Source organism: Trachurus japonicus, chromosome 18 (genome assembly GCF_045865225.1).
Source record: "Trachurus japonicus isolate A0001 chromosome 18, Traja_1.0".
NCBI lineage: Eukaryota > Metazoa > Chordata > Actinopteri > Carangiformes > Carangidae > Trachurus > Trachurus japonicus.
In genome coordinates this window covers 8969916-8997803 of record NC_140924.1, presented here as the reverse complement: position 1 = coordinate 8997803, position 27888 = coordinate 8969916, and the positions used below count along the sequence as shown (strand labels likewise).

General features: G+C 41.5%; 2 protein-coding genes and 1 long non-coding RNA gene across 3 annotated transcripts in view; 2 read left to right on the top strand and 1 right to left on the bottom strand.

Moving 5' to 3' along the window:
* LOC146968613 (uncharacterized) overlaps positions 1-27888 on the top strand; it is a 236224-nt gene that overhangs the window by 15392 nt on the left and 192944 nt on the right. The window lies entirely within an intron of this gene.
* Positions 527-27888, bottom strand: LOC146968626 (uncharacterized). Its single transcript, XM_085760386.1, has 3 exons — positions 27837-27888; positions 27268-27633; positions 527-918 (listed from the first exon to the last, which is right to left on the bottom strand). Exons 1-3 carry the CDS (start codon positions 27886-27888, stop codon positions 527-529), a joined length of 810 nt encoding a protein of 269 aa, XP_085616512.1.
* LOC146968627 (uncharacterized) lies at positions 17746-22765 on the top strand. The gene is made up of 5 exons (XM_085760387.1): positions 17746-17819; positions 19848-19903; positions 19989-20348; positions 21256-21312; positions 22416-22765. Exons 1-5 carry the CDS (start codon positions 17746-17748, stop codon positions 22763-22765), a joined length of 897 nt encoding a protein of 298 aa, XP_085616513.1.

Here is a 27888-nt window from a genome sequence, read left to right as displayed (position 1 = left end):
ATGGCGCCACTGCTGCTCACACTGGAGTCACCTCACAGCTCCACTGAGCAGCTTTATTGAACCATGTGTGTTGATGGATGTTGTTGTTGTTGAGTCTTTGAGAAACTTCTAGGACTGAGATTGAATTATTTACAGACAAGAAACTAATGACAACTTTTATATGAATGTACAAATTAAGTTTTATTTACACCTACATATTTTATTATAATGATACATCCACATGGACATAATATTCAAAACCTGAAATGTTGAAGAGAGAGTCTCAGTTTGATGAGTCAAGAGTTGAGCTGATGTTCTCTGACTTGTGTCTGAAGGTTCTCAGTCATCAGGTCATTAAGAGCTGAAGTTGAAGGCAACTGGACTTCTTTTGGTTCTTGAAGACGTTTCTAAAAAAAAAAAAAGAAACAGTGAGAGTCACAGGTGTTTAACCATTAAGGTGGAGACGACACCTTGGAGGTTAGAACAGAAGATGCCTTTTGGATGAGAGCTGAGATGTCTTCAGGACCCAAAAGAAGTCCAGTTGCCTTCAATATCGGCACTTGAGTTCTGTTGACTTGTTCTGACGGTGAGAGGGTCCAGCTGGTTCTGTTGGGTCTGACCAGGTGCTGGTCTCCTCAGTCTGGTTACATGAAGACAGTGAAGGAGGTGAAGGGTCAAAAGTCAGACTTTCTGTCTCAGTTCTCTGAGGAACAGAGTTTCTACAGGAGTGAACTGAGGTTTCATCACTGGATCTCTGACTAGAGGAGCAGCAGAGTTTGACCAGTAGAACTGTTGTTACTGCTGCTGCTACAAACACCAGTCCCAGTCCAACATAAAGGCCGGTCCTTCCCCGATTCTCTGGCCCTGGTCTCTCTAATCCTGGTGTTTCTGCTTCTGGTCGTTCAGTTGGTCTCTGAGTCTCATGTTGATCAGCAGCTGCTGTAAAGGACATAAACATGTGGTGATTCATCTGAGGAGGAAACTTTTCACTTTTCAGTACAAATATTACACGTATGAATCTAACTTTATGTCTATTTTTAAACACTAGTCACATTTAGACATATGGACTTAGAGTGTGTGTCTGTAAATGGTCCAAATGTGTTGTAGAAAGTCCTGAAGGACCTGGTGGTCTTTCAGAGGGACAGAGGTCTGTGAGTCTCTGAGAGTGGACTCTGGGACTGGACTGATGTGTTTACACCAAACAGCTGTAAACTCTTTACTCAGATCAACTCACCAGAGACGTTTAGGTGACAGGTGTCAGAGCCTTCACCATATCCAGTGAGAACTTCACATTGGTACCGTCCTGAGTCCTCAGTCCTGAGTCTGGACACATGAAGTCTGACTCGTCCTTCTCTGAGGACGTCTCTGTCACACTGGACTCGTCCTGAAAACTGTTTATCCTGAGACTCTGAGACCTCATCACCCTCATGTAGATGATACATGATGACGATATTTGTTACCGAATTACTTTGCACTTTATCTCTTTATTTTTTTCTCATTTCTGTTTTCTTTTGCTCACATAACATTGATTATGTATGCACTTTATCTCCTTTTTATGTTTATTTGTTAGCCATTGAAATTTGTCTTGTTGTAATTTGTTATAGGGGTGGAACCTATGTACAAGCCAACCGGCTTCGTTCCCTCCTTGCACCATTGAAATTTGTGTGCTAAATAAATAAAAAAAAAAAATAAATAAATAAAATGATACAGGACTAATGGTTTATCATCAGTGAAGAGTCGACAGTAGACAATGTTGGGCTCTGCTGAACCCTGAGTGTTGGTGAAGGTCCACTCCAGTGTGATGTTGTGGTTCTCCTCTGCCTGATAGGAGCTCTGTGTCACCTTCACTACAAATGTTGCTTCTGAGGAGACAGAGGGAAAGTGAGGAGCAGACTAACTGAGGACTTGTATCAGTTTGTAGAGAATAAAGTGAAGGAGTAAACTCACCACAGACACAGGAGGTCAGTGTGAGGAGCAGCAGGAAGCAGCACATCATCTTCTCCCTGTCACAGGAGACAACAACACATCAACAACTACATCTACACTGACTTCATCCAGTCAGGACCAGGCTGCTTCATCTCCATCTTCATCTTCATCATCCTGCTGCTACAACCTGACCATCAGAGGACAGGACTCCAGACCTCAAACTCTGGCAGCTGCAGTCATCTGGTTCTGACACAAGGTGGCGTCAGAGTTCAAATCAAATCAAATTTTATCTGTGTGTATTTTATTTATTAGCCTACATGTTTTTTTTTTCAATTAACAGACATCAACATCCCCTCCACACTCACTAGTGTTATACATATATACACATACATACACACACATACACATACATAAAGTAAAATAAGCAAAAAAACAAAAATAAAAACAAAAAAATGGGGGGAACAACTAAGTAAAACAAGCACATAGAAGGCAAAAACTGTCGAGGGTGATCTGGTTGCTGTAGAAAATTATTTGCCAGAGTGCAAACACTGTAAGTGTGTCCACTGTTTGCACTGTGCAGTGTGCACCAGTCATGCATGACAACCATGTTACTCAGATGAAATTAAACCTAAACTGCTGTTCATGTTCATGTACTGATACTATTGAAGTTTGAGGTTACTAGGTGATTAGGATTAGGTAACTTGTAAAATGGAAGAGCAAGTTCTTAGGTAAAATGAGTCATCGTTGTTTATTTCAAACCACCGTGCTAGAACTGGTAAGACAATAACTGGCATTTGACATTACAGTAAATAATGAATTCTGTGATATAGTTTGAGAAGTAGTGACCTATTTAAACGAATAGTTTTCTTACCATCAACAGGAGCATCCCCTGTCTCTCAATCAGAGGTGAGTGTAGAAAAAACCTGAACAGGTGCCACACGTATCAAACTGCTCTAAGCTATATTTGAAATTTGAATTTTTAATTTGAATAGAAAAAAAAAATGTTACTTTAGTCCAGAATAACAAGCTCAGTATGATGTCTGTTCCCATCCAACTGTGTGAGGTGAGATACTGCAGGCCTATGTCTGTTTCAATAATAATAATTATAAGTAATAGTATATAATCATAACAACAACAATAATTACCAGTATGGCTCCCTGCTAGTCCTCCATGGATTATCCCAGATCTGGGCATGTTGTGCCACACACACACCTGCTCTTCCAAATTATATCAAGGTAGCGTCAGAGTTGAATACTCCACTGAACCTGAAACTGTCACCTGTCCTGTACCTCTACAGTAAACAGATAAGATGCAAAAAAGCGTGTCCACTGCTGTGCCCAGTGAAAAACAAACAAGCAGAGTGAAGGAGCATCTGTCAACACATTTCAACGATCAATTGTAAAAGGACTTCAGACCACCTGTCCTTTGTTCCCCCATGCAGAGTTCTTCCTCTTTCTCATTACACAAACACAAAATGGCAAAATAGCATTGTATCATTGTCTTTTGTGAGTGTTCAGCACCATCCGTCACTGGGTTTTGGGCACAAATGTCCATTAGCCTATTAGTATCTATCTATCTAAAAAAAAAAAGAGGATTTTTTTTTCTCCATACACTTAAACTTCGTCCTGTGTTAGCTTTCCGCTACCATATATGGTGTTGAGGTCAGTTTTGACCCGTGTTTTAAATCAGCTGTAAAATACACTAAAAACCCCTTTTTTCATCCTATTTGTTTCTCATCTCTTGGTTACATAGGCTCCTTATCCATGAAAAAAATGGTTTTGCACTCATTATTGTTCTTATCGTTATAACCGGGTCAAAATTTACCCTAACACCACAAATGTCATAATTTTAACCAGAGCATTTTAGAATTTTGTGAAAAAAATGTTTTTGTTTTATTTTGTTTAAACAGAGGTTCCTGACAAAGTCAAAAAGCCTTGATGCTCTAAACAAATTTATGTGGTATTTTTATGCATTTAAAACCTGAAAACGGGGTCAGTGCCCGAACACCAGAGACAGGTTAAAGAGAAAAATCAAAAAATGAGGAAAACAAAAGGTGGAACAAGGAGAGAAGTGTTGAGAATAAACAAAGAGTTACTGATTAAACAGTGATCTATATGACCTTTATAAACTGTTACAAATGTCACAAAAACTGATGGTAAAGACTAAATAACATAAACCCTAAGAAGGATCATTTCAATCTTTATAGCAGTAAAACATTTTAAATACACACCTATAAACCTGTAAACCCTACATCTCCACATCATAATAATAAATATACAGTGTTTTAAATGTTATTGTAATTCTAGCTGTGCATGATGTGGAGAACTACTTGTTGAAGCTCGTTGTGAATGAGCAGAGATCAACGGAGCTTTAGTTGTGTGTAGAGGAGCAGAACTGACTGAGACTCTGCAGAGGTTTATCTTTCTATCAGTCACCGCCTCAGCAAACATTAGAAGTTTACCTTGGAAATGAAGTCATGTTTGTTTGTTCGTTTAACCACAGCAACCTGTGCACGTTTGCCTACCCTTCGGGACTTTTTGTCAGTTTAGGGACATTTTCACTCATTTTTTGGCCATAACTTTCACTGTATGATCTCAAATGGCATGATTTTGACCAGTAAGCTTAATTTCATGTAAATTTTCAAAATTTGGTTTTGAAATTTTTCTACGGTCAATAATACACTGTCGGTAAAAAATGCATACACTCGTACCCTTCGGGATATAAATGTCCTCTATAAGAAAATGAGATGAATATTTTTTTCAGATTTTTTTGCACAGATCTTACAGTCCACCTCTGTTCTTTCCAAAAATACTAAATATTGTTTCTTTGTTTTTAATATTTTCATTAGCAATTTAATAAAGCGTGTGCTGTATTTTTTTTTTTTAAATCACAGAAAATTGCTGATTTTCAATATGAAAAAAAATTGAACGCGAGATATTTTTTACGTGGTATCAGACCCTCGGATATGTCAAAGATTAGTAACAAAACTGATATTAATGCGTTATTAGTTTTTTTGCAGTTTCAGTTTTTCAAAAATACTTACACATATACTACCCTTTGTGGACATTTATGTCCCATAGACTTCCATTACTGTATAACCACATGTTTTGATTGCAGGGCTATAACAGTAAAAAAAAAAAACATGCATTCTGCAATCACAGTGCAGTCTCTACCTGAGCCAACCAGATTCTACTTGAAGTGAAGCAGCATCAACAACACACTGAGTCTCACATTTGTTATTACTGTGTGTACAGTAGGTGTGTACTTTAGAGCCTTTCCTGTACTGTACACATTCCAACACTCACATTTGTTGTGTATCTTGAAACCTGAGCTAACTTTGGCTGCTAAACCAGTTTCTGTAGTCAATGTCCAACATGTTAAAACACCAGCCCAGACATGCAAACAAAACTGTTTGGCGGACCTGGGTGGGTGACTTGACTGAGCTGAGCTGAGACCAGACAGGAGCTCCTTGTGTCTCCACCACAGTAAGTAGTGATCATTGTTGCATTGGTCCTGGTGTAAATGTAGTGTAGACTCAGTGTGTTGATGCTGCTGTTGGTTCAGGTAGAGACTGTCTGAAGGTTTCTATCAGAGCTGCTGCTCCTCTTATTCTCCACCACAGTGAAGGCAGCACTGGTTGGGTTTAGAAAGAGAATCAAGCTGTCGAACCATGTAACATGATGTCAGTGATGTGAGTTACTTGATGAACAGAAACAGTTTGTGAGAAACTGATGAAGGAAACTCTGTTGCCTCTGAACCTTCATGAAAACTCTTGATCATCAATGATGAGGCTGATAGAGTTGATCAGGTCAGACTGTGTTTATACAGCAGTTTATTGGTGGTTTGACGCATCAGTTTTTCTTCAGACACTTAAAGCTCAAGTTTAGTCTCTACACTTCAGCAGGTGGATCATCACTCAGACTCAGTCAAGAACATCACACAGACTGGAAATGCATGAATTCATTTTATGTCAAAACTGACTCATGTGACTCTGACACTTCCTCTAAAATCAAACACATATGGACTCTGGTAAAATGATGCAAACTAGTAGGATTCAACTTCCTGTATCTTTTTGTTATTTATGTAAAAAAAAAAGTGAATAAGTGACTGTTTTCACGTTGTTTGTGTTGTCTTCTGTGTCAGACACCAAAGTGAAACCTGCTGCAGTGACTCATAATTGTTGTCTTGAGGAATGAAGCCTGACAGAACACACAGACTGAAGACTTGTGATTCATCCAGAGGTATGACATCACACAAGAGACAGAGCATCAGCACCATCTAGTGGTGAAAGCTGTGACCTGCACTCTCCTGACTGTAGTGGTTGTGTGAGTGTAGATGTAGTTGTTGATGTGTTGTTGTCTCCTGTGACAGCTTTAACTTTCTCATCTGCCGATTCCAAATTCTGTATCGCTTCTGTCTTTACCATTTGAGCTCGGGTACTGGAGATTTCCAATAACAGAATTTCATAATGATACTTTCCACAAAAAGGTCAAAATGTTGACTCTTCGATGTTGATGACGAAATTTGAAGTTTCTTGCCTTTTTTTAACGTTTTATGATCATTAATAGGCAACAGTGCACAAATATCTGTGATTGGCCGAACGAACAAAAACAAACAAATAAACTTCTCAAACTATATCACAAAATTCAATATTTGATGTCAAATGCAAAGAGTGCCCATGTTTTAACCTACCCAACTGCCAGGATTGTAACAACCTGGGCTCCTTGGGCCGGTTGAACCACCTCTCACTAAGTGTTTACTAACCTTAGTAAATGTGTAAGTGTTTACTAAATCAAGATTTAGTCATTACTCAATTAAAATGGATTGCACCAGTTTTACTAGGAATCACGTAGAGCTAGTAATTACTAAGTGTTACTATATATTACACCTACCCTAGGGGTTGTGTAACTGTTTACTAGTTACAGTTTGTTGACACAGGATCAAAACCAACTGAAAAAAACAACAACGACTAGCTTATAACGGCTCGTTTAGAGAGGTTTGCTTTACAAAACAGAGAACCTGCCATTAGGAAAAGGGTTTTGAGAGACAGAGTCCACAATTTAGATGCATCCACACCACTTTCCGGAGAACGACGCTGGGTGTCGCCATGACACTCCATTCATTACATTTTAGATTAACGTTAGCTGGGCTAACCGTTAGCTGTTAGCCGTTAGCAGTGTCTTAAATAACTCATGACAGCCCATGAAAAAAATATTTTTCCCAGCGGATATCCTAGTTACAACATGACTGAGCTAACTGGAGTAGTTTCATGTCATGTCCGACAACGGGAGGGTTTTAACAGCTGACGTGTAGTTTGCTGCTGCTGTTAGCTGTCAGCAGCAGCGAAGCTAACGGCTATGATAGCCATGACTAGTTGCAGAGGCGTGCACACAGAAGTGGTGGTGTTTGTTCGGTAATTCGTTTTGTAGACTTGACAAACATCAGATTAGTCAGGGCGGTTTTGGCAGCCCGAAGCCCCCACATTTGGTGCCTACACCGGTGGCTAACGCTACCAGTTAGCCGCTCACTAGAATGCTACTACGGGGTGAAACGGAAGTTGAAAACCGACTTCCGTTGTGGTGTGACGAAAATAAAGTGGTGGATATGATGACTTTGATATTTACTGTCACCGTTTAATTACGCGACCACATAATGCGGATCACGGACATGCTAACGTTAGCTGCGGCAATTTAGCATGGGTCCGAACGGGGCTCTACCTCCGTTGTTACGCTGCGATACTACTTCACTACGGGGTTGATGCAGAATGTGGTTGGGGACACAATTCAAGTCTACAACGGTACTGTGTGTCGGGTGGCAGTGTGAGTACCTCAACGAGTACGTGCAGCTGCCCGTGCAGGCAGAAATACCACAACATTGCCGGCTTCCCGGATGTGGTGGCATGTGTCGCACACTTCAAAATAAAAGCGCCCAGCTGTTCCTGTACATTCTGCTCCGCACACTGATTGGGTAGCCAAGTTGTTGTCGTCACTTAATGCAACTAGTAACCTGCTAGTAACCACTTATGCATAACTAGATACGGGATTGCATACACTGGTCTGGTGCAACCGAAATTAGTAAACAACTAGTTGCAAACTAGCTAGTACTAAGAGTTCAGTAGTGGTTTAGTAATTACTAAATCCTGAATTTAGAAAAGACATACGCCAAACTGGTGTAACCCCACCCTTGTCTTTAAATGAGGAAGCAGAAGAATCCTGTTGGAACAAAGAACATGTTATCTAGTTTCACACCTGGCTGGCTGAAGGTTGAGGACAGTTATTCCTGGAAATCTGCTATCACTCACTCATTCAAACTGCTTGCTGTTTGTTTTTCACTGACCATCTTTTGTTTGGAGGACACAAGAGAGTCATGGTCACAGAAAAGCAAAAGTGCTATAAATAATGATAAGAATGATTTTGCAGCTCAGTTTTTGCAGACTGGTGCACAGTGTAAACAGTGGACACACTTACAGTGTTTGCACTCTTGCAAATCATTTTCAACAGCTCAATCAGAACAAAACTCAGGTTTTTGTTATTGGTCCAGAGCTGCAGAGAGAGAAACTGAAATTTAAAATTCAAAAATTATCTTTGAATCTTTGTCTAGCTAAAAAACAAACAATATAACAATATACCTCCGCTTCATAGCCTCACTTCAGGGATATAACAAAAAGGCATTTTACCATTTAAAGAACATTGCTAAAGTACGTCAGTTTATCTCTCAAGCCAATGCAGCGACTTTGCTTTTATAATATGTAGCACTCTTCTGTCTGGTCTCCCTAAGAGGGATATTGCACAACTAAAGCTGTAACAAAACTTGGCTGCCCGCATACTTACAAAGATCAGAAGGAGAGCCCACATCACACGGATTTAAAGTCTCTTTGGTTTTAGAATCAATTTTAAGGTTTCTCTCTCAGGCCAGCACGGAGGTGCTGATGCATGCTTTTATCTCTTGTCATTTAGATTATTGTAATGCCCTGCTCTCTGGTCTTCCTAAAAAGAGCATGTACAATTTACAATTATTACAGAACTCAGCCGCACGCGTGCTGACGAGGACCAGAGGGCGGGAGCATATTACACCTGTTTTAAAATCGCTGCATTGGCTCCCCGTGCATTTCAGGATTGATTTAAAGGTTCTTTTACTAGTTTTTAAGTGTCTTAATGGTCTTGGGCCCTCTTATTTATCTGCATTACTCGCGGACCCTGAGGTCCTCCGGCGCTGGCCTTTTAACAATACCACAAGTTAGAACTAGAACACACGGGGAGGCGGCATTCAGTTATTATGGCCCCCGACTGTGGAACAGCCACCCGGAGAACCTCAGGGCCGCAGAGAATGTTGATGTTTTTAAAAAGAGGCTCAAGACCCATCTTTTTAATCAGGCTTTTAACTGACTCGTTTAACTCTTTATCATTTTTAAGCTCACCCCTGTTCTTACATTTTTTATTATTATTCTATTTTATATTAATTTTTAGTTTAGTTTATCCTGTTTTATTATTTTATTGTTTTATTTCAACATTTTAGTCATTATTTATGGTCTATTTTATACATTCTATTGTTTTATTCCTTCAGTTTGAGCTTTTATCTTATTTTACTGTTTTAGCCCCTCGATTTTCCAGTGTTTCCTCCTGGGGGCCTACCACACCGGGAGTTGTTTCTGGTCCACCGATGGGGGTGCTGTCCCGTGGACGGCCCTGGCCCGGGTGGCTAGAGAGCTCTACACCTTGGTGTGGAGCCTGCTGTCTGCCTGGGCTGGGGCGGTCCCTGTGGTGGCGCCCCTGCAGTCATGGACCATGATTCCTCTCGGTGTGCGCGGACCCCAAAGGTAGCTTCTTCCTCACCTCAGATCTCAGTGCCCGGCCATGTCTCCTCAGCGACAGATAGTGTACAGTATGTGTGTGGGTGTGTGTATGTTTGTGTGTGTGGGTATGTATGTCTGTCCGTATGTCTATGTATGTGCGTGAGTGTGTATGTAATTGTGTATCTGTGTGTATATTTGTGGGGGTGGGAGGTTTGGGGTTTTCACGGTGTTTTGAATTGTTTTGTTTTGTTTTTATCCTCTGTGAGGCACTTTGTGTTACATTGTATGAAAAGTGCCATATAAATAAAGTTGATTTGATTTTGATTTGATTTGATTTATACTGTAAAGCTCTTAACGGTCTTACTCCCTCCCATCTGATTAGCTTTTATTATATGAATCTGTCAGGTCCTCTGGTCTTTTAGCTGCACCAAAAGTCAGAACTATCATCTTTTTATTATTATGGAACAATTTGCCTGAGGATCTGAGGGCGGCAAACAGTGTACACATTTAAAATGAAACTCAAAATCCTCTTTTTAGGTTTAATTTTAATTACTTTTTATTATTTTATATTAAGCAATTTAATTTGTTTTTATTTGTAGCTGTATTTATTTATTTTTGAATTATTACACATGTTATAGTTTTCTTTTTTTTAAACCTAATTTAGGGATTAGGTTATTATTCCTTAGGTTTTATATTTGTTTTTATTATTTTTTAAATTACCTCCTGTGTTTCCTCATTATGACATAATGTGTCCTCAGTTTGCTCTGGTTTTAACTGCTTCCTCCCATGAAAGCACTGTGTGGGTGACAGGTGTGGGGTTGTAATGTAATGTAAAGTTCCTGTAGCTGGTTGTTGCTCCATCAGCATGGAGGTCTGGAGTCCTGTCCTCTGATGGTCAGGTTGTAGCAGCAGGATGATGAAGATGAAGATGAAGATGAAGCAGCCTGGTCCTGACTGGATGAAGTCAGTGTAGATGTAGTTGTTGATGTGTTGTTTTCTCCTGTGACAGGGAGAAGATGATGTGCTGTTTCCTGCTGCTCCTCACACTGACCTCCTGTGTCTGTGGTGAGTTTACTCCTTCACTTTATTCTCTACAAACTGATACAAGTCCTCAGTTAGTCTGCTCCTCACTTTCCCTCTGTCTCCTCAGAACCAACATTTGTAGTGAAGGTGACACAGAGCTCCTATCAGGCAGAGGAGAACCACAACATCACACTGGAGTGGACCTTCACCAACACTCAGGGGTCAGCAGAGCCCATCACTGTCTACTGTAAAATGTTCACTGATGATGACACAATAGTCCTTTATGATCTTCATGAGGGTGTTGAGCTTTCAGAGTCTCAGGACAAACAGTTTTCAGGACGAGTCCAGTGTGACAGAGACGTCCTCAGAGAAGGACGAGTCAGACTTCATGTGTCCAGACTCAGGACTGAGGACTCAGGATGGTACCGGTGTTGGGTCAATACCGAATATGGGAGGAGCTCTGATGGATGTCACCTGAACGTCACTGGTGAGTTGGATCAGTTCAGCCCAGTCAGCCATGCTAACGGCTGAGACCGTCCTCTGTATCAGTGGTGCTTGAAGCTAAATGCACGCAGGAGGGGAACATGGAGAAAATGTAATATTCACTTTACAACCATGTTCCACAGAGAAAAACTGTAACTAGAGAATCTGGAAGCAGAAAATATTCATTGTAGGTGATGATCGGTTTAATTCAGTCTTTTCAATCACCTCATGTTTTGTCCTTTACAGCAGAGAGACCTGGACCAGAGAGGGCAAAAGCAGAGACCCCAGCACCAGAGACTAACAGAGGGTTCGGTTTACATGTTGGACCAGGACCAGGACCAGGATTAGCAGCAGCACTTCTACTGGTCAAACTCTGCAGCTCCTGAAGCCGCTGTTTGTCGACCGGTTATGGCAAAGGTTTTATCTATCAAGCTTTGTCCATCGTCTTCAGTGAGTTAGCATGGCTAACGCCGACCCCCCTGGCAACCATTGTTGTGGCAATGCCCACAACGATTGTGATTGGCTGAAAGACATCCAAGCAGCTGGGGCATTTTTTCCGTCCAATCTCAGAATCCGATTCGGAACAGCCAGATCTTTCCTCTGGTCTGATGAGCAAGACTCAAGCAGAGGTGTTCCTCTCTATCCTCAACAGTCCTGAAACCTTTTTACGACACTTCTTTAAAGGGGTGTGTCCAGAGAGTGGCCTATGCTACTCCTGCACCCTGATTGGCCACCCCATTATCCTAAATTATGATTGGCCATCTGCCCAGTCAGAGGCAATGAGTTGTAGTAAGAGAAACAACGACAACAATAAAAAGAAAGGTCCCTATGTCTTTTTTGAATGTATATATCTGTAATCTGGAGAAGTAATTTCATTCTGACCTGAGAGTCATTTTTTTTTCAAACAAATGAAATTCCTGTAGCCATGTTCAACAGGTCTTTCAACTACAGAGATCTGATGTGAAGTAAACTGCCTAAAAGTCTCTTTGAGGGAACCAGCTGCACTGATGCAAATTTAAAGTTTTTAAGTATTTTGTCCAGGAAACATTTTCTCATTTCATTCTCTGACAGCAGTTTAAAACATGACATTTCTTTAGGACGTAGCCTGTTTTACTTTGGAGGTTACTAATCATTGTTGCAGCATTCAACATGTGTTACAGTGTTGTCACAAGATTTTAGTGTTTGCTTTGAGAGATTTCTATTTTTTTCAGAACTGTCTAATGGTAAATATGCTAGCTATACATTTTACATTTCACATTTTAAATGCACAATTTTCTGTTTGTTATTCATTCTATAATCGCCAATGTAGGATTTTTTATTCTGAACTTGTATGAATGTAAACATGGGAAGTGGAGACATTGTATATCAATGCTATGCTAACATATGTGTGTTTGTGTGTTAGTGTGTGTCTGCACACCACTAGGGCCACACTGGTCAGAAAGTCTAGGCACACCCCTGCTTCTTTGAACTTATTTGCACTGTTTTTACACAAGTTTTTGTTACGGTTTCTCATACATGGAGATTAGTGTTTAACCTATTTGTTCATAATGTCTTTTACTCTTTGGCAAATCCACCAAATTCATTTTACCAAAGTGTGTAATATTTACTGTTAGAGGTCAGAGCGATAATAAGTCAATGTATGTTATGATTGCAGCAATAAGTATAGCGATTTGTCCAAGGCAAATGTTACTGCATGAGCAATACATTGATTGATTGTGATTGTAAATAAACGTGTACAGTATTTATACATGATGTCAGTTGTGTGTAAATCTTTTAGCATCAGACTCAGAAGTTTCTCTCAGAAACTCAACAACGATGTAAACAACAATAATAACAACCTCCATCAACTCTGAAGCTTTCACATGGTTCAATAACATTTGTGATAAATGAATGACGTCAAAAAATGATTAATTACAGAACCAGGAGTGTATTTAGACAGATGCCTTTATTGCCCCTTCGGGAGATTTGCCCTGACAGTCTGTTACGCAATAAAAACATTGTGAAAAACTTCCATCAGTAAAGTTTCCATCTCTTGAATCAGTGTGGGAACCTGAGAGTATTGAGGCTCAGAGAAGCTCACAGTGATATTACATACCAGCTCAGATTCAGTGTCAGTCGTTTCAAACCATATGATTTCCTTTCTCTCCAGTCCTCAGCTAAAGAAGCTCCGTCCCTGGGTGGGCTTGTATTCTGCAGTTTCCATCCTCGAACCACCAACCTTTCGGTTAACAGCCAAACGCGCTATTACTGTAAGTAGTAGCGCCACAGAGACATGTCCATGTGTCCTGACGTCACCTGCTGTCATGTGTTTATGTCACCAGATGGGGCCACTGCTGCTCACACTGGAGTCACCTCACAGCTCCACTGAGCAGCTTCTCTCTGTCCACTCAGCTCCTTATCTGACCTCTTATTGCTTTATTGAGGCTGCGTATGCTGAGGCCGCGGAGAGTACAATGACTTGGTGTTCTGTTTGTTTTCCTTTTTATTCTTCTATTGGATGTGTGGTGAGTGTGTCTGCCCAATGGACGTCTCTAACTGTCATATGTGTATTTATTTCTCACATTGAGAGTCCCAGGTGTTTAACCCTTTAGGTGGAGACGACACCTTTTTTTCCGGAACATGCGCTTCAACTGGGAGCAGCAAAGTCTGGTAGCTCTGAGTTTTTACTCAACATTTGCTTTATTTTTGTTGTGTTTTTTGTTATCTACTGATGGATGCTTCAGTGGGGAGAAGAGATTCTTCAGAGATGAGCTTCTTTCATTGAAAATGGACAGATGTGGAGGACACCATCCTGTCCCAGATGAGATGAAGAGGTGCTTTTGTGGTGGTTGTTGTGCTGCTGCTGGTGCAAAGTTAAAGGCTTGGAGGTGGAGATGTCCTATCGGTCCTTTCTGAGGTCAGTCATGATTGGAAATATCAACTCTCTGCCCAACAAGAGTGATGAAGAGCTGGAGATATTGGTGAAGACTCAGAAAGTAGACATTTCTTTTATTTTTTTGAATCATAACAACACTTGTGTACATCCCACCCAATGGCAACTGCTTAAGTTCCATCTGAAGTTCTCCATGAAGTTGTTGCTAGGATACAGACTAAACATCCTGAGGCACTAGAGCACTGAAGAAGGAGGAGGCAATTCTGGATGGCCTGGATCATCCACTTCATGGCACCTTGACTGACCAGGAAAGCAGCGGTGGTGGACGGCTCCTCTCTCCTTGCTGAAAGATGGAGGAATATAGTAGTGGGGCAGATAAGCAAAATGATTTGGCCCCTCCACCAATGATCCTGATCCACCCAGCTGCCCCTTCACCATTGGTCCTGCTCCATCCGGCGGCCCTGCTCCATCCGACGACTCTGCTCCATCCGGTGGTCCAGCTCCACCCGGCGGCCCTGCTCCACCCGGCGGCCCTGCTCCATCCGGCGACCCTGCTCCATCCGGCGGCCCTGCTCCATCTTTCTTTATTTTTTGTGAGCTACTGGACTAATTTGAATTTCCCTCCTAGGGATGAATAAAGTATTCTCTACTCTACTATACAGTAATTGCCCTTCATTACGTTGTTAGGGACATTGAAAATAAAAAAGAAAGTACTTATTTTTTAGTTTTTTGTTTAAACACCACCTTCCCTTTACCTCTCAAGGGTTATGCTTGTGTACTTCATTTTGAATTGCTCCATGTTTGGACATTGCTTTAATTCGTTGTTCAGACAGTCGTGGTAGAAGGTCAGACAGCAGTGAGACACGTTTGGTGTCAGTGTGAAGAGGAAAGTTAGATGTCACGTCCAGGTGAGTCAGGATTACAGGTCGTGTTCATTTCTCTGTGATGCAGTCAATCAGTCAGTATGACAATGATCAACACTGACAAAAATAGCGTCCAGATTCTACTGATTAACACTCTGTACCTCATGTCAACATTTCTTTATTTGTGTGTGCGTGCGTGTTTGAAGTATCAAGTGAGTGATGACTGTTGTTTCGGTGCTGCAGCTTCCTGATACGGCCCTGCACTTCTGTCTGAGGTCAAATTTTCAGCATTTCAGCTCTAAAGCACAGATGGTGTCAGACATCACAATAAAAACCTCCTCATGTTGCTTTCCTGTACCGACACGCCAGACCATTAAAAGTTTATTCTTAATTTAGACGCTTGCTTGTGTGGAACGTTCAGGTGCTCTTGTCCTAACAAATCAACTGTATGTGCTACAGTTTTGTAACTTTCTCCAAAATGTTGCCCCAATACTGCAGAAACTTGTGTACATTTAAACTCAAAGATATTCTCCCATTAAACCTTTCTTCTCCCACAATTTTTGCTCAATTGTCACCAGATTTGCTATACACAGCAAAAAAGTTGAGCCTACAGTGCATTAAAATGTTTGACTGTAAACCTATAATTCTTGCTAAAGACATTTCAATCTTCCTGAAAAAATTGACAATATTTTGGAGTCGTGATTGATGAAGTTTGGCAAATATCAGAATTTTATCTCAAAAACTGAATTTTCTAGAACGTTTTGAATTCTGCTCTCATGGGAACAACTGCAGTCAATGTAAGAGTGGCATTTTTAAATATCAGATTTTCTCTTACGAAGCAAAACACTTATCATTAAAAACAAATCACCAATTTACTACAGTTTTTCTTTCTTTTTTTAAACTCATAATTAGACCTTTTTAAAAACATATTTAGTTCATCTTTTGTTCTTAACTTAAATGTACTCCATTTGAAAACCCTATCCACTTAACTGGCTTCATTTTAAAATCATATTTACTTTATTTAGTCCATTTGAAACCATATTTAGCTAGGCTACTCCTTTTACTCTAATTTTCATTGCACACATTTCACTGTTATCATAGCATAAGTGTTATCATCCCACAGATTTGGGCTAGTAGGGGCCTATACTGTGAAAAGTCTCATGGTCACTGCAAGGTGTTCCCTGCTATTACTGTATAAGACATAGTCACACCATGCGGAGTTGAAGACGCAGCGCTTGAGTTTATACAGCTTCATGTCATCGACATGGTTAATCTATTCAGTAATCATCAATCACACATCTGGACAGCTGTCTGAGCATGTGGAGTTTAGCTGAGTGAGGTGTGGCTGAGCCTGAGTCTGACACTACTGTCTGTACAACATCAACCATTCATTCATACAAACGATTGTTTATTTTACGGTGTCAGATAATTCACATAGTGACTGTGTGTTGGCTGGTGAATTAGTGAACTCCTCTGACCTGCATGAACGTGCAGATGCTCTTGTAGTGAATTTGTCTGAGCCATAGACATAAAAAAGGTCAGAATGTCACACAATGTTTTTCACACCTTCACATTTGTAGTTTGTGAAACTTCTGAGACTTCTCCCAGCACAGCTCCTGCGGACGTGATGATGCTGGTCTGATATGAGAGGGTGTGTCTCTCCATTTGTTTTAGACTTGACATTCAGGTTGCCAACTCTCACGCATCGCATCTGCACGCTATCACGTCCTGTCTCACACTGTCACGCCACTCAAACAACTTACGCCAAAAATAAAGGCATTTTTTTCTTCCGTCACATTTTTACTCTCTGTTGTCTCATGGTTCACTGCAATATGAAGAAGATGAAGAATGAAAGAAAAAAACAAAATAATCTATCCAAATAAGATGACTTATTGTAAGCATGTTTGCTTTTTATTGACTGTGTCTGTGTTTTATAATGAGCATTGTTTTATACTGGCCTTTATCAAGCACTTTTATTTTTCAAGAGTAAAATATTGACAGTTTCTATCACAATTGTGTGTTTCCAGTTGCACCTCCAGTATTTTGTGACTAGTAGGTCTAGTTTTTCTTGCAGGGTTTTGCAGACAAAACTGTGTATGGCCAAAATCTGTGTGGCTGTGTTTGCTTGTGTACGTGCAAACATGAGTGTATAACATGTGCGCAGGAACTCATGCTCACGCTTCATGCCACCCCACCATAAGCCAAAATCCCCAGTCAAAAATACATGGAGGACGTGACAATTTGTTTGATGATCTGAGACATATAAGTGTGACAAAAAATAAATAAATTGGAGATTGTGTCACCTTAAGTTTTCAACCTTGGCACAGGCCTCAGGAAACTTGTATTCTAAACAAAAGTTCAAGGAACTGTAAAGTCAATATCTCATCCAAGATCTTACGTACAGTAAAGCAGCAGACTAGTTGTGAACACAAGAATGTTTTGGTTATGCTGGAGGTGGAGCTAAATGACGGTAAAAAGCAGCATGCTCTACCAGTAGTGAGTTTACTGACCTGAGAACAGACAGGAGCTCCATGTGTCTCCACCACAGTAAGTAGTGATCATTGTCACATTGATCCTAATGCTTTGTCAGGCAGATGTCAGTGTTACATGGGTTAATTGATTAATATTCATATTGATCTGTATTTGACTGAACAGTGAGAATCACACATTCACTCGTCATGTAAATCTCATGTTTGACTTGATGTGTATAACATCATTAATGACCAACACAAACAGCTGGTGAGAGAGACTCTGCTGCTTCTAAACCTTCATGAAACTCTGATTGATCATGAATGATTAATGCAGGCATGGACGATGGAGAGCATCTCCTTCTTGATTTGGACATAGTGTCTCTGCATCAGTCAGGGATCTGGATCAGAAGGTGAAAGGCTGGCTGTCCTGCAGTAACACGGATATCCCATGCTGCTGCCATCACAATATATTGCTACAGGCTTTGCTGGATCATAAAACTTGAGTACTGGGAGTTTCATGTGTAGCTGCTTGAGCTTGTCAAAAGCCTTTTGTTGCACTGGCTGCCATGTAAACTCAACGTTGACCTTCTCGAGCTGTTACAGTGGAGCATCTACTTCACTTAAGTTACAACTTCCCTGTCTGTTGTACAGTAGGTGGCATGCTTCATACTGCTTCAGTTTTCACCAGGTCTGGTTTTAAGCCATCAGCTGTAATCAGGTGACCTGCATAAAGCACAGCTGATTGGTGGATGTGAAGATGTGTGACTTTATTAGCATGGGCTGAATGCTTTGTTCTTGTACACTGTTGACACTTGTGAATCTTCCCCTTGAACAATTCTTATCTGTTTTTGTGACATTTTGAATTGCGGGGGAATTGATATGGCTTTAATGTCAGATCTTCAACAGACATTCTTGGACTCGATTTTCTCTAACTCTTGCCTCACTGTAGCATCAATCGGGAACATACCTATGTTCCCCAGGTTCTATGTTCCCCGATCAGGGAACATGACCCTTTTGCATATAGAGTCCAGATTCTTTTTACTTATCTGGACTGTCTAGCTTCTATCTGGTCTTTTTACTAAACTTAACCAATTCCTTTCTTCATTGCCTGAACCCAACCAATGGGACAATTCCACTTCTCACTCAAAGTCACAACTCAACTTCTCACTCAAAAATAGGCAAAAATACGCCAAGTCACTCACAACTCCACTTCCAGGTATGGGTACAAAAATTGCATGTTCCCCGGGTCCTTTTGGGGAAAAGTGGGGAACATAGGACCCTTTTCCCCAAAAGGATCCTATGTTCCCCGCTGTGTCCAGACAGGGGAACATAGGACCCTTTTTTAGAAAAAGGGTACTATGTTCCCCGGTCCCATACAAAGTGGGGAACATAGGACCTGGGGAACTCTATCTGGTCTTTTTACTAAACTTAACCAACTCCTTTCTTCATTGCCTAAACCCAACCAATGGGACAATTCCACTTCTCACTCAAAGTCACAATTAAACTTCTCACTCAAAAATAGGCAAAAATCTGCAAAGTCACAACTCCACTTCCAGGTATGTCAAAAATGACATGTTCCCCAGGTCCTTTTGGGGAAAAGCGCGGTTCCCCGGTCCCATACAAAGTGGGGAACATAGGACCCTTTTGGGGAATAACGCGGAACATAGGACCCTTTTTAAGAAGGGCCCAAGACTTTAGCCAGATCTTCTTTTTCACCTTCCATCCAGTCTAGCATCTTACAACAACAGTACATTACAGAACCTACTCCATCTCCATGCCACGCTCTTTTGTCAAGTTATTTTGTCTTACTCTCACCACAGTCTGGTCTTGTGTTATTTTGATATTCTGTGTTTTTTGTTTCTTAGCTGCAGTAGTGTTTTTGATTTTGCGGTTTGTTACTGAAATATTGAACTTTGTTTCTTGAGTCCTGCATTTGGCAAGTTCAGTAATGTAGAACTGTTATCATTTTTCAACAGCAAGAGAGAAACTGCAGTGTACAGTGTCTTTGTCTGTGAGTAATGAAGTCACAACAGATCAACACACAGACTGAAGGTCTTGTGATTCTTCCAGAGGTATGACAACCTTTATTTATTCTCGAGAGACATTGAGGTTACCCTCATTTTCATTGCCGTCTAGTTGACAAGCCATTAGAAATATTGACATTGATAAACACAACAATATACATTTAACAAGAAAGACAGTCATCTGAAACAGTTACAATTAGAAACACAGTCCTCTATGATTACATTCCTAAACTCTGTGAGTGAAGGGAGCATGTCTAATTTCAGGATGTGTTGTAGTCCGTTCCAAGAGCTACATCACTCAATACAGAGCATCAGCACCATCTAGTGGTGGAAGCTGTGAACTGCACTCACCTGACTGTAGTGGTTGTGTGAGTGTAGATGTAGTTGTTGATGTGTTGTTGTCTCCTGTGACAGGGAGAAGATGATGTGCTGCTTCCTGCTGCTCCTCACACTGACCTCCTGTGTCTGTGGTGAGTTTACTCCTTCACTTTATTCTCTACAAACTGATACAAGTCCTCAGTTAGTCTGCTCCTCACTTTCCCTCTGTCTCCTCAGAACCAACATTTGTAGTGAAGGTGACAAAGAGCTCCTATCAGGCAGAGGAGAACCACGACATCACACTGGAGTGGACCTTCACCAACACTCAGGGTTCAACAGAGCCTTTCATTGTCTACTGTGAAGTGACCACTGATCACAGAATCTCAGTCCTGTATTGTCTACATAAGGGTGTCGAGGACACAAAGATCCAGGATAAACAGTTTTCAGGACGAGTCCAGTATGACAGAGACGTCCTCAGAGAAGGACGAGTCAGACTTCATGTGTCCAGACTCAGGACTGAGGACTCAGGACTTTACTGGTGTCAGGTCCTCACTGAATATGGGAAGAGCTCTGATGAATGTCTCCTGAACGTCACTGGTGAGTAGAGTCAGTAGAAGTCAAAAGCAACACGTTCTCACTCCCAGTGCGTCAACAGCCTGACGAACGGTCACTCTCCCTAACCGTAACATGCCTGACTCATTAGGTGCCCGTTTTTCGTCAGGTTTTGACGCGCTCGGCTTTCAGTTGATTCCAATGCAATCCCCTTCGCGGCGATATGTGATGCTCAGAGCAAAGTGATCCAGCCGACCGGCCGCGGCACTGACAGACGCTGTGAGCAGAGGATAACTTTTTTTTTTTTTTTTTTTTTTTTTTTAACTTAGGAGGGGCGGTGCGTGGCGCAGTGGTTAAGGCGGCCGCCCCATGTAGAGTCTACAGTCCTCAACGCAGGCGTCCCCGGTTCGAATCCCGTGTCGGGCAGACCTTTCCTGCATGTCATTCCCCCTCTCTCTGCCTCCCCCTTTCCTGTCTATCTCACTGTGTGCTATCAGATAAAGGCAAAAAAGCCCCAAAAATATGTTTAAAAAAAAAATAAAGCTTTAAGGAAAAGTAAAAAAAAAAAAAAAAAAGTTATCCTCTGCTCACAGCGTCTTTCAGTGCCGCGGCCGGGTAAAAAAAACGGGTACCTAATGAGTCAGGCATGTGACGGTGAGGGACAGTGACCGTTCGTCAGGCTGTTGACGCACTGGGAGTGAGAACGTGTTGTCAAAAGAGTCAGTAGAGTCTCTGGTGATGGAGGGTTACCAGTGTTGTACAGACTCTGCTGCTGAACTAGACCTGATGGAGTTTGTCTGCTCAGCTCTAGATTATTTATTTAGACTGTCATTAATGAACACAACATAGAATAAACTGCACATGGAAACAAACACCAGGAGCTTCAAACACAAACAGTCCACATCTGAACTTTGGACCTGAAGGACCAACAAGTGTTTTATGTCTTTTACAGAAGCTGTTGCTGAACCAGAACCAGAGAGACCAAAACCAGGGATTTGGGGAAATATGTGTATTTATGTTATCCTTACAGGAGCAGCAGTTTTCATTGTCCTCTTTCTGGTCTATTGTATTATCGGGGCCCGTGTCAGAGAATCAAACGAAGAGACTGAAACACTCTCTCTAAGATCCAGTCCACCAGATCTAAGTGGACTCTGTCTGAACCACTGTCCTCTGTCGAATCAACAGAACCTGAGTCAAAGAACCAAGAGACAGAACGAGGACTGTCTATGGATCAGCTACTAATGGAGACATGATCTCAAATGTAAAAGAAAAGCTGTATCTTCATGTATATATTGTTTTGGTTTTGTCTTCGTAACAAAAAGACACACCAAAAAACATCCAAATACCTCCATGCTGCTCGTATGTAATGTCCGTCTTATATTGAAGCCCCGAAATGCGAAATTGTCCTGAAAAAAATTAAATAAGTCTATATTTCAAGCTTGTTTGTACCGGAAGCTTCTCGAAGCTCCTCTTCCTGGTCCGTCCTGGTTCCTGGTCCCCTATTTTTTTTCAGAACAATTTTGCATTTCAGGGCTTCAGACCTCCAGACCCGTTGCTGATCTGTTATCACTAATTCAACAGCTTTTTGTTGCTAATTTACCACCTGTTCTTGGTGGGTACAGTTGATATTGTAGCGTCCTGTGTGGGGAAGGGACACAAGGATGTCTGGATATTCTGTTGGTGTGGCAGTTATGGATCAGAGAATGGATTTGTAAGCAAACTGAGGTATGAAATTGTTAGGAAATTGTGTTCACTATTCATTGTTATGTAGTTACTGTACTGTAAAGGATGTTCTTTTTGATGAATAACAGAGTATTCTGTGAGGGGGTTTGTGCTGGGTGAGTCCACAGACAAAAGTACCATGTTCTATGCTATCTGAGGCTGTCTGTACTTTAACTAGTTGATGAATTACTTTCAGCTCAAAGGAAAAATCAAGTTTTTAGATTTGTGAGTAATTGCTTCCTTTGTATTCTGGGTGTGGGGATTGGACCCCTTTTTCTTTTACTCTATGAATAAATATCAGTGTTCATCCTCCCTGATGGTCTGTTGTTGGTTTTAGCAATTGCTCTCATGTCTGATTGTAACATACAATCTTTTTAATACATTTTACAGTAAATACAACAATACAGAGCTCCTATCAGGCAGAGGAGAACCACAACATCACACTGGAGTGGACCTTCACCACCACTCAGGTTTCAGCAGACTCACTCATTGTCCTCTGTCGACTCTTCACTGATGACAAACTGTTAGTCCTGTATCATCTACATGAGGATGAAGAACAGATTCAGGATGAAGAGTTTTCAGGACGAGTCCAGTGTGACAGAGACGTCCTCAGAGAAGGACGAGTCAGACTTCATGTGTCCAGACTCAGGACTGAGGACTCTGGGTGGTACCAGTGTGAAGTTCTCACCGGATGTGGGAGTGGCTCAGCAACATGTCACCTAAACGTCTCTGTCCAGTAAAGAGTTTCCAGCTGTTTGGTGTAAACACATCAGTCCAGTCCCAGAGTCCACTCTCAGAGACTCACAGACCTCTGTCCCTCTGAAAGACCACCAGGTCCTTCAGGACTTTCTACAACACATTTGGACCATTTACAGACACAAGCTCTAAGTCCATATGTCTAAATGTGACTAGTGTTTAAAAATAGACATAAAGTTACATTTATAAGTGTAATATTTGTACTGAAAATGAAATGTTTCCTCCTCATATCAATCACCACATGTTTATGTCCTTTGCAGCAGCTGCTGATCAACATGAGACTCAGAAACTAACTGAAAGACCAGAGAATCGGGAACGGATCGCTCTCTGTGTTGTCCTGGGACTGTTGTTAGCAGCAGTAACAACAGTAACAACAGTTCTACTGGTCAAACGTTGCTGCTCCTCAACTCATAGATCCAGTGATGAAACCTCAGTTCACTGGAGTAGAAACTCGGTTCCTCAGAGAACTGAGACAGAAAGTCTGATCATTTGTGACAGTTGAGGTTCCTGTCACTATGCCTCCAATTGATCATGTGCCCTGGCTACTTGCCCAAGGGGATGTCCCTTTGGGTGACTGGTAAGCACGCATGACTCTTACCCAGGAGTCTGGGGTTCAATCCCCACCGGGCCCTCTTCACCTTGCCACACATTGACCCTTCACCTTCCTCAAAGAAGGACCCATCAGAACCAACTGGAACCTCTCACTGTCAGAACAAGTCAACAGAAGTCAATAAGCGCTGATAATGAAGGCAACTGGACTTCTTCTGGTTCCTAAAGACATTTTGCCTCTCTTCAGTTCTAACCCCCAAACGTCTTCAAGAAGCAAAAGAAGTCCAGTTGCCTTCAACTTCAGCTCTTAATGACCTGGATGACTGAGAACCTTCAGACACAAGTCAGAACATCAGCTCAACTCTTGGCTCATCAAACTGAGACTCTCTCTTCAACATTTGCTTCAGATGTTGAATATTATGTTTATGTTACTGTGGATGTCTCATTGTTTCTATGTACATATTGTAAATAAACCTTTATTGATACATTCATACATACAAAAGTTGTCTTCAGTCTGTTGTCGGTCAATCTCAGACCCAGAAGTTTCTCAAAGACTCAACAACAACAACATCCATCATCCCACGTGGCTCAATAACCCAATAATAGGTCAGACAAGGAGCTGAGTGGGGGCAGTGTTTAGATCAGTTGGTAGAGCACCCGCCCCATGTGTAGAGGCTATAGTCCTCGCTGCAGGCGGCCCTGGTTCGAGTCCCGTGTCGGACGGCCCTATCCTGCATATCATTCCCCCCTCTCTGCCTCCCATTTCCTGTCACACTCTGAACTGTCCTATCTAATAAAGGCATGAAAAGCCAAAAAATATACTTAAAAAAAAAAAAAAAAAGATAAGGAGCTGAGTGGACAGAGAGAAGCTGCTCAGTGGAGCTGTGAGGTGACTCCAGTGTGAGCAGCAGTGGCGCCATCTGGTGACACAAACACGTGACTGCAGCTCCTCAACTAGTTTGTTCCTCCAGCCGCTACAAGGTCTGAGAGCTGAGTTAGTGGAGACAGAGACATGGAGGAGTGACGTCAGGAGACAGAGAGACAATTCAGGTGTAAGTGTGACGTCAGAGGACACGGAGAGACGTTATTACTGATCAGCCGGAAGCCGAGGAGAAAATAGATCCAGTATTCAGGAGGTGTTGAGTTTGAACAACCAGCTACAGGAACTAAACATTCACACTGAGACAAACTCTGGGAGTCAGTAGTGAAGAGATAAGATGTTCTTTGTAAACACTGTAAGTGTGTCCACTGTCTTTTCTCCATACACTTGAAGAGAAAAATGAAACAAATAAGAAAAACAAAAGGGGAATGAACAACAGTTATTGACAGTGCTGTATAAAATGACCTTTTCATCATTACAAATGTCACAAAAACTGATGGTAAAGAGAAGAAACTCTGCTGCTTCTTGATGGTTGATAGATGGTTTCACTCCAACAGTAGAAACAGGGACAGTGTTTCTTTCTTCAGACACTTAAAGCTCAAGTTTAGTCTCCACACGTTGTCGGAGGATCATCACACAGACTGGAGATACATGAACTCGCTTTACTGTGACTTCCTCTAAAATCAAACACATATGGACTCTGGTGAACTGATGCATAATAATAGGAGTTGACTTCCAATATGTATTAGTTAAAAAAGGTGATATTTTTATTGTTTTCATGTCATTTGTGTTTGTCTTTGAGAAATGAACAGATCAGCACTCAGACTGAAGTTTTTTTGACTCATCCAGAGGTATGACCTCACTCAATACAGAACATCACCACCATCTAGTGGTCAAAGCTGCAAACTGCACCTGTAGTTGTGTGAGTGTAGATGTAGTTGTTGATGTGTTGTTGTCTCCTGTGACAGGGAGAAGATGATGTGCTGCTTCCTGCTGCTCCTCACACTGACCTCCTGTGTCTGTGGTGAGTTTACTCCTTCACTTTATTCTCTACAAACTGATACAAGTCCTCAGTTAGTCTGCTCCTCACTTTCCCTCTGTCTCCTCAGAACCAACATTTGTAGTGAAGGTCTCACTTCCAGCCAATTAGTTCAATGAGTTAGAGGATGGAGCGACAGCCTTGCACTCAGAAACAAAGCTGTGCAGGGTCTTTAGAAAAATGAAGATTGGAAGTCTATTTTCTGAACGGCACGGGTTCAGAAAGGCGGCGTGTAACCAGAAGATGGTTCTTAGTGTCAGAGAACGTTCAAGCCTCAATTAACACAGAATTGACATTGTAATGTCTGTTGTCTTCATCTTCTGTCTCTTCTTTCTCAGAATTTGCTAAATTTGTCCAAAAGTGGCTGGGCTTTAATTATTATTATTAGTGGTTATTAGTATCATTTACAATGTTGTTGAGTCTTTGTGAAACTTCTGCGTCTGGCGTTGAAAGATTTACACACAAGAGACTGATGACAACTTTGTATGAATGTATAAAAAAAGGTTTATTTACAATATGGACATATTTTTATGGAAACAATGATGCACAATATGTAATACCTGAAATATTGAAGAGAGAGTCTCAGTTTGATGAGTCAAGAGTTGAGCTGATATTCTCTGAGGTTCTCAGTCATCAGGTCAATGAGAGCTGAAGTTGAAGACAAATGGACTTCTTTTGGTTCTTGACAGCATTTCTAAAAGTACTTGTGAAAGAATCCCAGGTGTTTAACCCTAATGGTGGAGACAACACCTTGGAGGTTAGAACTGAAGAAGCCTTTTGGATAAGAGGTGAAATGTTTTCAGGAACCAACAGAAGACCAGTTTCCTTCAATATCAGCAGTAGCCCTTCAAAGTTTATATTCTTCCCTAGTCTCCTTGTAATGTTTGTAAAGCCTCAGACCTGTGATGCACAATCAGTATAAACAGTATACACTTTGTGTTTTTGCATCAGATAGCCTAACTCTGAAACATCCTGGAAAGACATTACTATCCGATCACAGAGCGCCGGCTCTCCCCGCCACAGAAACAAACACTTTTTCCTTGTTGTGATGATTTCTTTACGAAAATAAACGGCCGACCAGTGCAGTGGTAATGTCCAAAATATCTCAGACTGTAATTGTTGCATAATAATTGCAATCATACAAGCCAACAGAGCGAACACCTTGATGTAAATTAACACTGTCTGGTACAACATGTGACGGTTTATGGGTCTTCTATTGGACCCAGGATTTTAAGGCTGCATTACTCTGCTTCAGCCATTGTTTAGGGAGTACTGAATCAATAGAATCAGTTCATCAAAAAGATTCATTCAAAATCGTTCAGAACATTTCATGATTCAGTTCATTCAGTTCATGACTCGGCCATGAGGCTTGTGTTCACTGTGTGGTACATTCACGTTCGCGTTTGCAAACAAGATAACACTAATGGACTTGACAGAGAGCTTGTTTGATAGGATGAAATGTCCTGTTTTTGATTTTGAAAAAATGATGTCGCTCCTTCAGGTGCTGGTTGCCTCAGTCTGTTTGCATGAAGACAGCGAAGGAGGTGAAAGGTCAAGTGTCAGACTTTCTGTCTCAGTTCTCTGAGGAACAGAGTCTCTGCACCAATGAACTGAGGTTTCATCACTGGATCTAGAGGAGCAGCGACGTTTGACCAGTAGAACTGTTGTTACTGTTGTTACTGCTGCTGCTACTAACAGTCCCAGCCCCACATAGAGGGTGATCCATCCCTGATTCTCTGGTTCTGGTCTCTCTGGTCCTGGTCTCTCAGTTGGTCTCTGAGTCTCAGGTTGATCAACAGCTGCTGCAAAGGACATAAACATGTGGTGATTCATCTGAGGAGGAAACTTTTCACTTCTCAGAACAAATATTAGGCTACACTAAATGTTGTTTTATGCCAGTTTTTAAAAACTTCTGCTGTAATCTTCAGTGATGTAGACTTACAGCAAGTGTCTATAGTGTCTAGAGGACGGTCTCACAGAGCTGTTAGCATGGCTCTAGATGAACTGATTCAACTCACCAGAGACGTTCAGGTGACATTCATCAGAGTCCCTCCCATATTCATTGAGGACCTGACACAGGTACCGTCCAGAGTCCTCAGTCCTGAGTCTGGACACATGAAGTCTGACTCGTCCTTCTCTGAGGACGTCTCTGTCACACTGGACTCGTCCTGAAAACTCTTCATCCTGAGACTTTGTGTCCTCAACTCCTTCATACAGATGATACAGTTCTTTTGGTGCCTGGTGATCATCAGTGAACAGACGACAGTAGATACTGAGCAGGTCCAATGAACCCTGAGTGGTGGTGAAGGTCCACTCCAGTGTGATGTTGTGGTTCTCCTCTGCCTGATAGGAGCTCTGTGTCACCTTCACTACAAATGTTGGTTCTGAGGAGACAGAGGGAAAGTGAGGAGCAGACTAACTGAGGACTTGTATCAGTTTGTAGAGAATAAAGTGAAGGAGTAAACTCACCACAGACACAGGAGGTCAGTGTGAGGAGCAGCAGGAAGCAGCACATCATCTTCTCCCTGTCACAGGAGACAACAACACATCAACAACTACATCTACACTGACTTCATCCAGTCAGGACCAGGCTGCTTCATCTTCATCTTCATCTTCATCTTCATCTTCATCTTCACCAT